The 16,509-nt window shown below is 37.8% G+C and overlaps 1 protein-coding gene across 2 annotated transcripts in view; it reads left to right on the plus strand.

Annotated features, from left to right (window-relative positions):
- HMCN1 (hemicentin 1) overlaps positions 1 to 15,486 on the plus strand; it is a 379,828-nt gene extending 364,342 nt beyond the window's left edge. The window contains exons 103-107 of one of the 2 annotated variants that reach the window (XM_079760677.1): positions 1,679 to 1,807; positions 4,052 to 4,402; positions 8,064 to 8,183; positions 12,488 to 12,614; positions 14,145 to 15,486. In XM_079760677.1, the coding sequence (XP_079616803.1) occupies positions 1,679 to 1,807; positions 4,052 to 4,402; positions 8,064 to 8,183; positions 12,488 to 12,614; positions 14,145 to 14,511 (1,094 nt within the window). In that variant the 3' untranslated portion in view covers positions 14,512 to 15,486. The remainder of the gene's footprint in view (positions 1 to 1,678; positions 1,808 to 4,051; positions 4,403 to 8,063; positions 8,184 to 12,487; positions 12,615 to 14,144) is intronic. The other variant, XM_079760678.1, reaches the window with a different exon arrangement.
- Positions 15,487 to 16,509: the final 1,023 nt, after the last annotated feature.

Raw genomic sequence — 16,509 nt, forward strand, 5'->3', positions numbered from 1 at the left:
CAGGCTGCCATTGTTAGCAGAACTATGAGTTGTATGATTTACAAAAATTAAAAAGATAGTATTGCTGCTCTTATATTCTTACAATCTACTGGAATAGATTTGCCAACTCCACTTCCTGCACCAAAAGAAAGAAACAAACTATAAGACAAGGTAGAATGAAACACCACAAAAGAGGTAAAATAAAATTGTACGAGAATACTTGAACAAGTGATCATATGTAATAGGAGTGATTCTCAGAGGAGTCATGGAAGTGGTCACATTTGCATATAGCCTTGAAGAGAATGTCAGCAGGTGGAGGTGGTAGAAAAGGAAAGAAAGAAAGCCCTGCTCAGGGGGAGAAGAGCTGGACTTAGAGATAACATGCTAAAATTCATCCTTCTTTCTTGACAGTTTTCTCTCCTTCAATGACCCTTAAGATGACACAGAAATTTGAGTTTAAGTTTCTCATTTTAAAAATAGGACTTTATTTAAAATTATGAAATAGTTATTAATAAAGTTATAATGTGTCTTGGATTTGCTTCCAAATAATATAAGAGTACGGGGAGGGCATAGATATAAATAAAGGAATACTCACCTTCAGTTGATACTTGTTGATGTACATCGATGTTTAGTATAACACTTAAAAAAAACTGGGGGAGTTGGACTCTTTTCAGCTCTATGGATATAGGTGCATATTTTTCTTACTACCTAAGAATAGCAACCAACTTAGAGCATGTAGCAGCCAACTTAGAGCATGTAGGCAGTTATGTGAAATCATAAATATTTTAAGACCATTGATTCTATAGTTATATATAATAAGATTAATTAGAAATGAGATGAGCTGAAAGATCAGAAGGCTGTTTAAAAAGGTACAGCAAAAATATAGCAAGTGGAAAAGGAAAGAGGGGATATGTGGATTTGATCGAAGGAAGTAGAATTACCCAATCTTGGAAACTGAGGGAGTAAGTTAAAGATAACTCTGATGTTTGCAGCCTGGTTGATTGTGGAGAAAGAATACTGTGGCCACAAATAAGGAAGTAATGTTAAGACACTGGGGACCTGTTGAGTTTGAAGGACTGGTAAAACAAGGAGATGGAGATGACCAGCTAGCAGCTAGCCATGTGGGACTGTAGGAAAGAACCCATATAGTACTGTTGCTCTAAATACATATCAACAAGCTTACCAGAGTCACTAATATAAATGGCCAAAGGAGGAGGGAGTCTTGAGAAGGGGAAAGAAAAACAAAAGCTGAGAATAGAACTATTGCTATAGTAAGGAGCAAGAGGAAGAAAGTAAACAATAAGTGACAGAGCGAGGACTTGAACCCAGGTTTTCTGACTCCAGGTCTCAACCACATGGTGAGAAATTCAACCTTTGGCAATTCCAAAGAATGTTCACTTTAAATATCAGGTTTTGAGCCCTCACTGGTTTGGCTTGGTGGATAGAGCGTAGGCCTACGGACTGAAGGGTCCCAGGTTTGATTCCGAAGGTCAAGGGCACATGCCCGGGTTGTGGGCTTGAGCCCCAGTAGGACGCATGCAGGAGGCACCCAGTCAGTGATTATCTCTCATCATTGATGTTTACATCTCTCTCTCTCTCTCTCAAATCAATAAAAAATATTTTTTTAAAATAAAAATAAGTAAATATCAGGTTTTGAAAGAGGAAATGTTACTACTTTTTATTGCCTCCATGTCTGTAGATATTGATGAGTGTAAAGATGGGACCCATCAGTGCAGATATAACCAGATATGTGAGAATACAAGAGGCAGCTATCGCTGTGTATGTCCAAGAGGTTACCGGTCTCAAGGAGTGGGAAGACCCTGTATGGGTAAGTTACCAGGAACTCTTATTGAGTAATGAAGTTACTGAGCCTTACCAACTTGAGTAGGACCTCTCTATCCTCAAATGCTTTCTTGCTACAATTAGAAGATTTGCAACTTGGCTTAAGTAATTCATAGCACAATGTGAATAACAGTTGACCCTTGGACAACATGGGTTTGAACTGCACGGGTACACGTATCCGAAAATTTTTCAATCAATGTACAGTCAGCCCTCTGCATCCCTGGCTTTTGCATCTGGGGATTTAGCCAACTGCAGATTGAAGACAGTATTTTCATTCTGCAGCTAGTAATTCGTGTTGTGCTGGACTATATACACTGTTCTATGCCATTTTATATAAGGGGTTTGAGTACCCATGGATTTTGGTATCCACAGGGTCCTAAAACCAATCTCCCTGCAGATACTGAGGGATGACTGAGTTTTGGAGGAGTCAAAAGTTATACACAGATTTTTGACTGCATGGGGGTTGGCATTCCTAACCACCACATTGTTCAAGGGTCAACTGTACTTCTTAGACACTTGATATTGAGTTCAATTTACACTGACTTCAAGTGATAACAATAACCACTACAGAGTGCTTACTGTACACTACACATATCAAAATAAAGTTCTGATATAATTACCATGACAACTTAATTGTGAAGATTATCTCATTGATCATCTCTCTATGTACATGACATAAATGTTTTCATAGATATGTTTAATTTGAATGTGAAGTACACATGTATGTAATATCAAGGTTTAAGTATGAGGGATTAAAATGTGAACACACAATTTAAGCACATGGATCATTATTATTTTATTTGCCATATATTTAGCGCTTACTGTGTGGCATTCCCTACATTAAGACTATCTCATTTAATTCTCCCAATTGCCTATTTGTTTCCATCTTAGTTATAATTGAATATAAAGTAAGGCAAGTGACAGATAACACGAAATATCTGTGAAAAGGTAATCATATGCTTTTTATTAAATTAATGCATTTAGAATAAAGAAACTGACCTATCAAATTCTATTTATCCTCAGAATATTTAAGTGCGGCAAAAAAACGTGTGGACTTTTAAATACTGGCTTCTGGTTTGCATGCTATGCTTTTAAAATTGGTTGCCTTGGTTGCCTACTTAACAATTATTTATAGCAAATTCTCCCATAAAGATTGAGTTCTGTCTTTATACTGTACCTAACATAGTACTTTGCACATAGCAAATGCTCAAAGTAATACCATTACTGGAATAAATAAATACTAATACTTTTTAATAACAGAAATACATACTATTTCTGTGTTCTCTTTAGATATTGTAACTTATACATAATTTAACATCTTGATCAGTCATAACAGTGACCTAGCAAAATGAAATGTGTTTACATGTTCACTAATTTGACCAGAAGTAGAATATCAGGCATTTGTCAATAAGACAATGAAGAAGGTAGGGCCATTGCCTTAAAGAGATTAAAAATGTTAATTTAAACTTTTGCCTACTAAAATAATTTTTAAAGCAAAATTTACCACTTATTTTACTTAATTCATGTTTTTCTTCATGTGGTAATGAATTAAAGAATTTGGTTTTGATCTCTGGTTTTTATACACTTATCCAATTGACTGAACAAATTGCAAGTAATAGTCTTTGTTGACCTAGGAATAGGAAGAAAAGAAACATTTTTTAATTTTATGGACTTTATGAGTTTATATCTTATTAAGAAATTGTTCTATCTTCATGTCCTTCTTTTTCATTTTCTTGTAAAAAGTATAATTGGTTTGTTTAATAATTATTGATTCAAAAGAAAATAAAAATGTTTGTAGTTGTACCAACATTCCTGCATCTGAGACTTATGAATGCATGAAAAATTAGAGGCACTCGTGGTCAATACTATAATTAAATGCAAATTAGTAATGTGACTGTTCCACCAACAGAACTAAGATCTATATTAGCTTTGAACTCTAGTTTTTCCAGATTCTAGACCACATTTTTCCATATGACCCTTTATTTTTCTACTGTACCTGTGAAGCAATCTTTAGAGACAGTCATAAAATCTTCCTGTATATTCATAACTGAATGGTTCAAGCTTTCTCAAAAGTCCACAACAGTTGAGAGATGACTGTATTCCTGACTTTGCAGGGTAACATAATGTCTTCAGTTCGTTTTACAGACTGATTCTTTATTCCTGTGTTTTGTGTATGTGTCTGTTTTTTTTTCTCTCTTTTTTTTTTTTATGTATCATGGCACATGAGCAGACATTAATGAGTGTGAACAAATGCCTAAGCCTTGTGCATATCAGTGCTTCAACACCCCCGGCAGCTTCAAGTGTGTGTGTCCACCAGGACAGCATTTATTAGGGGACGGGAAATCTTGCGCTGGATTGGAGAGGCTGCCCGCTTATGGCACTCAGTACAATAGCTATAACCTTGCTCGGTTCTCCCCCGTGAGAAACAACTATCAACCTCAACAGCATTACAGACAGTACTCACATCTCTACAGCTCCTACTCAGAGTATAGAAACAGCAGGACATCTCTCTCCAGGACTAGAAGGACTATTAGGAAAACTTGCCCTGAAGGCTCTGAGGCAAACCATGACACATGTGTAGGTAAATGTCAGCCCTCTTGCATGTCCTTTCTGTGGGCTCTCTGATGGGCCAATCCAAGCATATGTACATACAGCACCCGTGTTCGTGTGGGTGCAGGGAGCTACATCTGCTCTCAAATCTTGGGAGGACTCAAAGTTTCAAGACATTTACTCTAGCACCGAAAACTATTACAGTTTTTATTCAAGTGAATGATGTATTTGCATGTGTGCAGTCTAATAATTTACTGTTTTATATTGGCAGTTCTTTGGTCACCTGCAGGTGTTGCTAAATTTAATGCTGTATAGAAATCAATTTCAGTGGCACCCAAAATAATGGTTTTTTAAAAAAAGAGAATATACATACTGTCCCATAGTATAGTACCATAATTATGGCTGCAGCTGATTGATGTCAAAGCAGTGGTTAAAAGTGAAATTTCCAGTGACTCATTGGACTGTTTATTCTGTATGACAACCCACACCGTGTTGACCGTTGTCCCACACTCGCCATAAGAATTTTCCAGTTTGATTATTTTGTATGTAAGTCACGGAAGAGGTCGTGTGAGCCAGGACCAAATTAAATTGGTTCCATCACCCTAAAGTATGTGCTTTCAATGTCTTTATCTAAACTCACAAGTCTGAATTTTAATTTGTTTGCAAAAAGGGAAGCATAATTTCCATCTCAAAAATTGAAACCTTGTTTTCTGTGAAGTTGCAAGTATTACCATCTGTCCTTCATTTAAATCAGTTTTCTGTGAGTGTTCACAGTTTGCATGCACCAAGAGGAGTTAGCAAACAGGACTTAGCCCCACTGTTTGCTCAAGAAAGCAAAGTAGAGAGGAAAGACAGAGGCAAGAAGGGAGGGAAGAAATCCTGTTTAAGAGCCTAAAAAAATAAATAAATAAAGAGCCTCTGTTTAAATAGAAGAGACCTCTATGCCAATCGTATGTTCTTGTATTTTTCTTAAGTGTTCTACACTTTGCTTATTCTCTCCTAAATATGCTTTCTGTTAAACGTTTCTTTTAAACATTTTTAAAATTTCTTCTCCTGCTGACTTCCGGTTTTGTCTTTTTTTTTTTTTTTCTTACTTGTACTCAGCTGGACCCTCAAACTTCTGAGTGGGTATTTAAACTTTAACCTTTTTTCTTTAGGTCCATATTTTCCCAGGACTTCTCTGTCTAGATGTCCTAATATACCTGAAGCTTAATAGGATATGGAATCTTTTTCCTGTGTTCAGCTTCCTTGATCTGTGGACAGGACTAGTTTCTTTTACTCCTTAAACTTCAAACATTAATGCATTTATTAACAACTCTCTACATTTCGTCCCATACAGTGAAGCACTACTTAGCCTGTGGGCTCCACTATCCTTACTAGTATGTCAAACACCACTCCTGACTTGCTCCAAATTGTTCTATTGGGAATTTTTCATGTCCACAGTTTTGAACGGACTCTTTGTTAATTAAAACTTTTCACTATTCTTTCATTGACAGAATTAGCATCTGTCATGTTGTCTTTCACATTTTCTTCCAGATAGTCTCACCGAAGAGTTTTCATATCCTATTATCATCCCATATTTCGCTTTCATTTGAGACAAGTTTTTCTATTCTGCTTTTGTTCTTCTACCCCAAACTCTTTGTTTATACTTTGATAAATGAATTAAACTGTACTCTATACACATACCATCACCATCTAGCTGACTTCTCAATCATCTGAAATCCCAAGTCATTTTAAGAAAGTGTTCCTTATTAATAACCCAATTCTCTTTCTTGACCACAGTCTATGCCCTCTAGTTTCATCATGGTAGAGTCTTATATATGTTTTCTGTGTCTTGGTGTTTATTGTAATATTATGTAAACTAATATTATGTTTACAGTAATTCATCTTTCCCAAACCATCTACTGTTTGAGGCAGCTACTATTTCATAATGAGGACTGATTTTGGAGAATCTAAAGTAAACTTTCTATAACTAGTCAGTTATTGGATATTTAAGTTTTATTTAAGGGCAATTAATAGATGTGGACATTTAGAAATAGTTCTTAAAATATGGTGAGTATTTTATAGTGTTGTTTTAATAAAGAAATTTACACCAAGATTGTAGACAGCTTTGGAATTATGAGATGAGCAATTTGCAATAAACACCAAATGCCTTTAATTAACCATCTGGGATAGATAACTTACAAAAGATTCAAATTAAGATTATGGAATCATTAGACTTGGGCTAAAATTTAACTTTTCGAGGAATTGATTCCAAAGCTTCACAGAAAAAGGAAGATTGCAGAGCTTCTGGATTCAGAAATCACTAGAATTCTTACTCTGGGACCTGTGATATTGACTATGTAGAGTTCACCATCACTTTCATTTCTATTGTTATTTTAGGTGGAAGCAGATTATAAAGGGGAAAAGTAAAAGTAAATCACACAAGTTCTGAAACAAATGCTTTGGTTAACTAAAATAGAACAAAAACATTGACCCATATTTGATGATTGTTTATCATTAACAGACCTTGAATCATTGCAATTATATTCTGATCTATGCACAATATGCAAAATATGCTAATTTTGCTCTGAGACATTTCAAAGTTTCTATCTGCCTTCTCTTTTCTTCCATCTGACATCACCCCTACTCCCATTTCACGTCACATTCTCCTCTTCATTCTTCCACTGGTTGGTGTGTGCGCGGGGATTGTCAGCAAATTTTAAAATTACTCAAAGTAAAACACAATTGGGACAAGAAATCTGAGGCCTCCCAAATCACATCTAATCCTGAAAGCAAATATCAATTAATTTTTAATTATCCCCTATTCTTACTCTCTTTTTTTATTGCTATTTTCTTGGCTTTGTTTAATAATAGCAGACAGATATATTTTTATAGTTTAGAAAATTCTTTCACATATGTTACTGTACATGAACCTTCCAAAACCTATAAACTAGGGAGATTGTATCAGTGACTCCTTTTGGCAGAAAAATCAACTGAGATCTCGAGAAGTTAAGTTCTCTGCACAAGGTAACACAGCAATTATATACATGCAGGGTGTCCAAAAAAATGTATACACATTTTGAGTAATTATAAAGGCAGTGTTTATTCAAATACATTTCATTTTCAAAATCTAATAGAATCAGCTGTTAAAATGTGTGTATAGATATGGATATGTGGTTGCCATTAGTACTTTACAAGTATATGAAGTTTGATGAATAGTCACAAAAACAAACATATCTCCACTTGATAACATCTGTGTGTGGGAAAGCTATGCATGAATTTTGGGGGAGGGTGCAGGGAGAGAAAGAGGGGGAGAGAGCTAAAGTTTAAATAAAATAAAACCTAATATCCTCTTTTAGGGGATTCTACTATTCTGTCAAGAGTTTGTACTTTGGTGGTTTAGGATATTATACAAACCTGTTTTGTCTGTCATTCCAGCCTTACTTAACTAACATAGAAATTGGCCGTTTGGGGTTTCAGCTTATATGTGTTTATACACAGATGTTCATATTTTATAAAATAGTGCAGTTTATATGGGACTCAATTGAAAACAGACCCTGATAGAAAACAGCTCTGAGCATTTTTAAACACATGAGTATGAAATCACCAAGAAGTTTTTCTAATTTCTACCAACAACTTGTTTATTGCTGGTTCTGTCACAGTTCGCCTTTGTTTTGCGTGGTTATCCACTCCGCTCTCTTTCTCCCCAGATGTTGATGAGTGTGCAAACAGAGACACCTGCCAGCATGAGTGTAAAAATACCTTTGGAAGCTACCAGTGTCTCTGCCCACCTGGCTATCAACTCATGCTCAACGGAAAGACGTGTCAAGGTGAGACAATGTTGGGATGTTGATTGCTGCAACTCCACTTAAAACCAACACAGGAGACTGTGAGAAAGTAAATGTTTTCTTTCTTGAAAAATTATGCTCCCAGTTGCTTTCTGCTCTTTCTCATTCCCGTTGTTCTGACTTATCTTTAAACATTGCTTTTGCGGTAAAAGGTGCAATGAGAAAGCAAGTGAGCAAAGGAAGTAGCTGAGAAACATTTTTGGTGTTACCTCACTAGAAGGTCCAAGAATGCCTAAACCAGTTTATCTCATATATTTTTAAAACTTAATAGGGGTAGACCTCTTCTAACCTTTCTTCACAGTTCAGCTATGATGGAAGGGGAAGTGGGAAGAGCGCTCTGTAGATTTACTTCAGTGTTAAGCATTATTTTGTACTTTGGCTTGGAGATCAGTGGGTAAATGGATGAAATAATCCATTCATTATTTGAGTCTACAGATGATGTAGAACAGACTATGTTCTAGCATTGCAGGATACAAAAAGTTCAAACAAATGAATAATATGCAATTTCTGCCTGGCCAGCGTGGCTCAGTAGTTGATCGTCGACCTATGAACCAGGAAGGAGGTCATGGTTCAATTCCCGGTCAGGGCACATGCTACTGTTGCAGGCTCTATCCCCAGGTGGGAGCATGCAAGAGGCTGCCAATCAGTGATTCTCTCTCATCATTGATTTCTTTCTCTCTCTCCCTCTCCTTGCCTCTCTGAAATCAATAATAATAATAATAAAATAATATGCACTTTCTTTCCTTCAAGATCTTAGATTCTAGTGGAGACAGCCAGGCACAAAAGAACATAACCAGCATACAAAGTTATATGTGCTATAACATAGCTTTGGACAATGTATAGTGACGGAAGAAAGAAAAACAATATCAATCTTGCCTGGCCAGTGTGGTTCAGTGGTTGAGTGTCAACCCATGAACCAGGAGGTCACGGTTAGATTCCTGGTCAGGGCACATGCGCAGGTTTCGGGCTCAATCCCCAGGTAGAGGCATGCAGGAGGCTGCCAATCAATGATTCTCCCTCTCCCTTCTTCTCTGAAATCAATAAAAATATTTTTTAAAGAAAAAGAAAAAATATCAATCTCAACAGTACCCTTTTTACACAAAAATGTGAAAGGGACACTGTACTTTGCTAAGGTGCATTAGATTGCAATGTATATATTAAAGAGAAATAAGAACTTGTATAAATCTTGAAAATCTTCTAAGAAACTTGCTCAATTTTGTGGGCAAGATCTTAATTTTATTAATTATGAATTCATTAACATCCAAATTTTATTAATTTCTGTCATGTGCAAAGTATATCCTTCCTAAAGTACAGCAAATAAAATCTGCAAAAGCGTGCTTAATCAGTAGCAATCAAATTTGGATTGAATTTTCCCTCTCCATGAGATTCACAAAAGACTTGCTAGGATGTAGCTCATGGAAAATGTGTCTCAGGATGGAAAATGGCTTTACCTGAGTTACCATGATCGTACCCATCTCTCCCCCGCCCATTCATTCATTCACACTCCGAGAGTCCCACTGGGATTATGGGGGCTGGAGACAGAAAGTGAACACAACCTTTTGTCACCAAATGCTTATTAAGAACTTACCCTGTTCCGAACATTTTACTGAGATTTGAAGAACTGGAAGTTCAAACAGTATTTTGCCTTATAGTCTTAAGTTTTTCCAGAACAACTAGTATCCCGTTTTTATCAGCAGTGCAGATTTGTCAAGGGCAATCATTTATACCCATTCTAAAGATAATAAAACTGACTCTCAGAGTGATTATGGGAGCGTCAGTGTCCTGGAACAGTCAAGAGCAAGAGTAGGACTTGATCACAGATCTCATAATGTCTAGAATAGTCCTTTGTCTCCCTTATGATTCAGTGAACACCAGGGTTATTGTACTGTGGCACCTGAGTGAGGTGAGAGCATTTATATTGACCCTGTTTTATAACTTGTCCCCAGATCTTCAACCCAAGAGTCCTTCTGAAGAGGTGGCAATGCCCACCTCTAACACCACACTCCCTAGAGGTGCACCAGGCACTGCAGAAGGAAGCAGGGTAGACACTGAAGCATTTTGAATAACCAGCTGGTCTACAAAGCCCCTCAGCCAGATTTTTAAGGGTTATATTATGTCATATTCTCACTTTCTTCTTTTCTTAATTATTCCAATTTTTTTTACTGCCCTTGTCATTCATTCAGTGTAAAACATTTCTCAGCTTTCAGCTGAGCTTCAGAGAGTGGAAATAACGTGAAGAAATCAGAAACAGGTGCTATTTGAAATGTTTGCAATTTAAATGGGTTGCATATATTGTGGTTTTAAAAAAAGACACGAAGGAAAACAATTATGCCCTTTACAGAAGTCTGTATTCAAAAGACTAACTCGGAGGCTTTTTGTAGCTTTAGAAAGTGTTTGAAGCATTTACAAGGAACAAAAGACTACTTCTCATTCTCATGTGCATTTTGAAGCTTTATGCGTTAGTGGTAGAAATATCAGTGCTAAAAGGGAAACTACAGTGAATTTGACATTGAACAAGGACAGAAACTCTAGTGAAACATAGAAGTCACGAGGCTGCAAAATGAAAACAAAACACACACCCAACCATGATTTGCCCAAGAAGACGAGAAGAGAAACCAAAGAATTCTTGCCCAACTGGTGTGGCTCAAGAGGTTGTGGTTGAATCCAGGAGGTTGTGGTTCAATTCCCAGTTAGGGCACATGTCTGGGTTGTAGGCTCATTCCCCAGTGTGACGCGTGCAGCAGGCAGCCAGTCAATGATTCTCTCTCATCATTGATGTTTCTATCTTTTCCTCTCCCTTCCTCTCTGAAATCAATTTAAAAAAAAATTGTAATCTTTATGCAAATTTTAATCACCACTAATCTAATTCTAAAAATTTAAAAACACTATATTGGTATTGCATTTGAAATGAGCATTCTAAGCTATCCAAGTTTTCAAAGTCATCCATGCTATTTATCAAGAATCAGAATTCTGTAAAATAAATGTTTCAAGTATGTTTATTCTAAATTATATTTAATGTATCCAGAAGCACTTGGTTAAATGCATTCATATGTTCTACAGCTATTTATAGAAAAGTTTTTTACTCATCTTGGTATCTTTTTCTTGTAGCAATAGTGTTTATATTATAAAATGACTAATTTTATAATAAAAACTAGCATCACCACATTGTCGATTAACAGAAGATAGCACGATCTCTCCATATTTCTTGGCTTTTTTGCAAAGGCCAGTGAGTAGAAAGATGAGCAGAGAGAGTAGAGTGGATGTCTGAATGGCGCCTAATCCTGAGGAAAGAAGAATAGACAGAAGATGAAGGCAGTTCCCTGCCCAGAGCTCCAATGCCTATGAAAGCTTTGCTATGGGAAGTGTTACATTATTATGAAGCTAAGGACACACACTTTGTCTATCAGGTCCTGACATCCCTTTATAGATTCATATTTAGCTAATGAAAATATGTGATAAGGTAGCTGGTCTTATGCACACAGACGCGTGTCCAGGTTTGGGTCTCCAGGCCTCCATGTTTCTGCAGGAGTTCACTGTAAAAATTACAGCTAAACTAAGATATGGAGGACGGGCGTAAAGGGAATGTGTTTTATGGCAGCCAAGAAGAAAAGGCTAATTGAATTTCGCTCGCATTCCCCTAGAGGGCTTTTCACTCCATTTGGAGGCCATCTCATTTTTGTCAAGGAGATGAAGCACGTCTGGCAGATAGAATCATAATTAGAAATTGGTTCACAGAGGCAATAGGCGAGATTTAACTGAAATAAAAACTTGTTTCACGGAGTGTTCCAATCCTGTGGGAAAACTAGTCCTAAGAGAAACCTAGTAATAGGAAGCACAATCAGAACTTATAAAACAAAATATTGGGGAAGGCTCACTCAAGGTTCACAAATGTCCTTTAAATTTTTAGCGTTTTTTTGTGAACTAAAGTATTATTTGCTTTATAAAACTCAAATGCACTCTATATTCCAAATATAAAACAACACCAGAGAGATCTTGATAGCTTCCCCTCTACTTTTATCATGCTTCTTTTTCTATGTCCTTTCACATACATTAAAAAAAACAACACTCAAAAACTTATCCTCAAAGCAATCTGGGAAACAGCATAGCAAGTATCAGGATCCCCACTTTGTGACTGAGGAAGCTTAGGTACAGCAACCAAGTTCATTCATGGGGAGGAGAAGACTAACCCTCGACATGCCAGTCAGATGTCCACCGCCCCCCGCCCCCCCTTGATGGCCTGTTCTGACTGCATTGCTGACTCTGCATGTTCCCTGTACTGTGGCTAGATATTGATGAGTGTCTGGAGCAGAATGTGCGCTGTGGGCAGAATCGCATGTGCTTCAACATGAGAGGAAGCTACCAGTGCATCGATACGCCTTGTCCACCCGACTACCAACGGGATCCTGACACAGGGTAAGTCTTGCCTTCTCTTCCCAGACGTGCACTTAAACATCCTTCGCCCTCTCCCTCCTTGACCACAAACTCTGTCTCTAGTCATGTTTACCAGTAACTTACAGGAAGTCATAATCCAAGGGGATTTGGGGTGACAGTGTGTTCCATCTTCAATGAATGGGCAAGAAATGAACTCATCCTGCGGTCCCCACAGCGACCTAATCTATCCCTCAGGGCCACCAAGGTTTCCCGGAGCCGTCTCCCCAGCATGGAATCCGCCATGCAACATCTAGAATTCTGCCTCAGCCATGAGCATTTTATGGGGTGTCTGCCTTCCCGTGAAATTTTCTGGTGTCCGTTTGTGTTACCTCAGAGCTTGGAGGTCTCTGAGCACTTAGAGCATTCCAAGAAGTACCTTGGCTCTTACTATGATGACTCACGGCGACTTAATGAGAGAATGGAGATGAGCAAGTGTGAGTCAGTAGTCTGCCCGTTCATACATTTCCTGCTGTCTGAAACACCGTCTTTTCTGGGTTCTGAATAAACTACTCTTCTATTGACTCCCTCTTCTTACAGAAATGTTCTACTCTGTTCAGGTTCCAAGTTAATGGGGTGCTTGAAATCAGAGATAATGCTCCTCATGAATAGGACCTGCTGGTAAGAAGGTAGATCTGAAACCAGATGCTGGTCGGAGCTCAAACTCTGCTTTTCCGATCAGCAGTGGCTACCAACTTCCTGTAACAAGGTCAACTGTGGCCTGCCCAGGATCCACCAAAACGCTCCTCATAACTGGTCTAAGGGGAATAAGAAAGGGAGGGATTAAATATCTAGACTTGTGAAATGTCTACAAATACTACAACTGAGGAATCTACTAGTATACATATCTTCAGAAAATGACCTTTTGTGCATTTTTTTTTAAGTTTACTCTTTATTACCAGTGATTTCTGGCAGACAATTCAAAAGTCATGATGACTTAAAAGCAGCGAAGGTGGGCTCATGACAAAGAAAGTACAGTGTTTCTCATCTAAAATAACGTGGCCGACAAATACAAAAGGAAGGGTTCCCCCCGCTCCCCCCCAGGAATCCTACTTTAACCTTTCATTATTTTCGAAAAATAAACCAAATATTATCAATATCTACTTCAGCTGTCCAACAGTGTTGGGGTAGATGTTAACATTTTAAAAGCCTGCATTCCCTTCTTTAAGAAAAGGTACTGTTTCCAGTAGACGTACCGATGCTTCCATTTCCAAAACTGACTTTTTAACGTTTCTCTTGTGGTACTCATCCTTACTTCCGTGGTTCAAAAGCTTCTGACTTTCATGGAGCTGAGAGATCGCTCTTTGACTCTAGACCAGCACGCTGTCGTAGCCATCTGGCATCTGGTTTGAGTTAGCGACACTGAACGTGGGGTGAGCCTTTCTGCTCTCGCAGGCAGGCTGTCTCCTGCCTTTAATGCCTGAGAGTTGTCATGGATCAGCATCACCTGCATCATGTCTTCTCCTGCCTCCAAGCCAGGAAACTATATGCACTTCATGTGTTTGTTGTCCTCAGGTTCTGCCTCAAGAACTGTCCACCCAATGATTTGGAATGCGCCTCGAGCCCATATGCCTTGGAATACAAACTTGTCTCCCTCCCATTTGGAATAGCCGCCAATCAAGATTTAATCCGGCTGGTTGCATACACGCAGGATGGAGTGATGCATCCCAGGACAACGTTCCTCATGGTAGACGAGGAACAGACTGTTCCTTTTGCCTTGAGGGTTGAAAACTTGAAAGGGGTCGTGTATACCACACGACCACTCCGAGAACCAGAGACCTACCGCATGAGGGTCCGAGCCTTATCCTACAGTGCCAGTGGGACCATTGAGTATCAGACCACATTCATAGTGTATATAGCCGTGTCTGCCTATCCGTACTAAGAAGCTCGCCAAAGCCAAAGCCACATATTTAAGCTGCAGTAATCATGGGAATCAAGTTCGCTTCCAGGTTACCATCTCCTGAACGGTTGCAACCTTGGCAACTTGAAAATGGTGCTATGCTCTGTTTTGCGTGTGTTCCTTGGTACTGCTGAGGTATTTTCAGGATCCCACCATGGCCACATCTTTTCCTTAAGGTCTAGAAGAGCCCCGTACCCTTTTCTTTATTTATTACACTGGAATGGTTACTTTCCAAAGATTATCTCTGAACATCTAACGGGACACATCAGTGATGTTTTATGGTGGCACAGTAGCTAAGACCGTTTTCCTTAAAAATATACAATAAACTTAACTATAATGATAATTCAAAGCTAAGTAGATTTTTGCGCATTTGGCCATTTTTAAAGTAATAAAACTGGTTGCTATGTCTTTTGAGCAAAGCTTAAGTAAGTTATGAAGATGGTTTTTTTAAAAAAAATAGTATTGATACTTTATTATAGGACTTAGACACCTCTTTTCACTTTAAGGAAAAAAAGAAACACCACTCGTTTTAGAAATATAGTACAGCTTCTAGAAGGTTATGATGATCCCAGATGATGCTCACTTTGAACACCCAAAATAAGGATATTACTTTCAGTGAACCATTTATGATCCTAGAAAAAAATATTACTTTGTCCTCAGATAATTGTTGATGGCATGGATCTTTGTTCATATATTTTGATATAATCTGCCGTCAGCTACTTCATTTTCACATTCCAGAATTGTTTTTACCTTCCTATCAGTTGGGAACAATTTCTTAAAATATCAATGGGACGGTTTTCTTTGTTTTTCTTGAAAAATCTCATATTAGCATAAATGTTAAACGTCAATACACTGTACGTGGTGGTAACAGACTCTGGAAGCAATTGCCAAGATGTATTCTATTTTTATGAAGTGTACATATATTACCTTAGTGTGTATTTTCTATGGAATATCTTGATGAACTCTTTTATAAAATTATTTTATAAAAATATAATGTTACAGGAAAACCAGCTAAAATAAAATTTTCACATCCTTTGTCTTAACTTTTTTGAAAACCTGAAATTTGTTTCCTCACAGCTATAACAGGTAATAAAGTGTATAGCCACATCCACATATGTATGTGGGTATGTGATACGTGTCATGATTTAATCACCACAGCAGCTCTTGAGATAGGTAATGCTGTATTGTTATTCACATTTTATAGGTCAAGATCCTGGGACTCATGAGTTATGTAACTTCCTTAAGATAACATAGCCGATTAGTGGCAGAAATGTCATACCTTCTACCTCTTATGACTCCACATCAAATGTTATTTCATTGCCTAACAGTTTTCTCACTTACCTAAATAGTTTCTTTATATCTTATCTCAAGTAAATCCATCACCTACCTATAATAGGTAATAAACTACTGAAGGCCTAATCATGGCCTGTGATTGAAGGATTTTTTACCTAGAATCACATTATTCAAAGAAACCTGGAAAAATCATCTAGTCTACAGTCGGCAGGTGATTGCCTAACTCAGCGTTTGCCAAAGAATATTCTGGAGAACATGAGTTCAGTAAAGATATTTTGAGTCAACGGGCTCCATGGTCAAACAAGTTCGGAAACATTGTAGAATATGTCTTCCTATTAAATATTTACTGTGAACGCCGACACTGAAGGATCATAGCACCTCAGTAGAAAATAGATTTCATTTGTTCGAGTCAAAATGTTCCCCAATATATCATAACAACTCACTGAACACTTGGAGAAATGCTGGTTTAATACAGTCAAGACATTCGTGTGCTCCTCAGGCCTTGGAAAGGACACTTACAGCCTATTTGGTAACCAGTTCCAGGTGGTGCCTGACATGTCCCATTGCCACATGACCCTGATTATCGAGCTTTCTAAAATTAAACCACATTAATTTTTCTCATTTCCTTATCCAATGTTCTGCAAGCACAGAGTGACCAGCCCTGTACATCATTGGTAGGAATAGACT

This window comes from Cnephaeus nilssonii (genome assembly GCF_951640355.1).
Source record: "Cnephaeus nilssonii genome assembly, chromosome: 21".
Taxonomy (NCBI): domain Eukaryota; kingdom Metazoa; phylum Chordata; class Mammalia; order Chiroptera; family Vespertilionidae; genus Cnephaeus; species Cnephaeus nilssonii.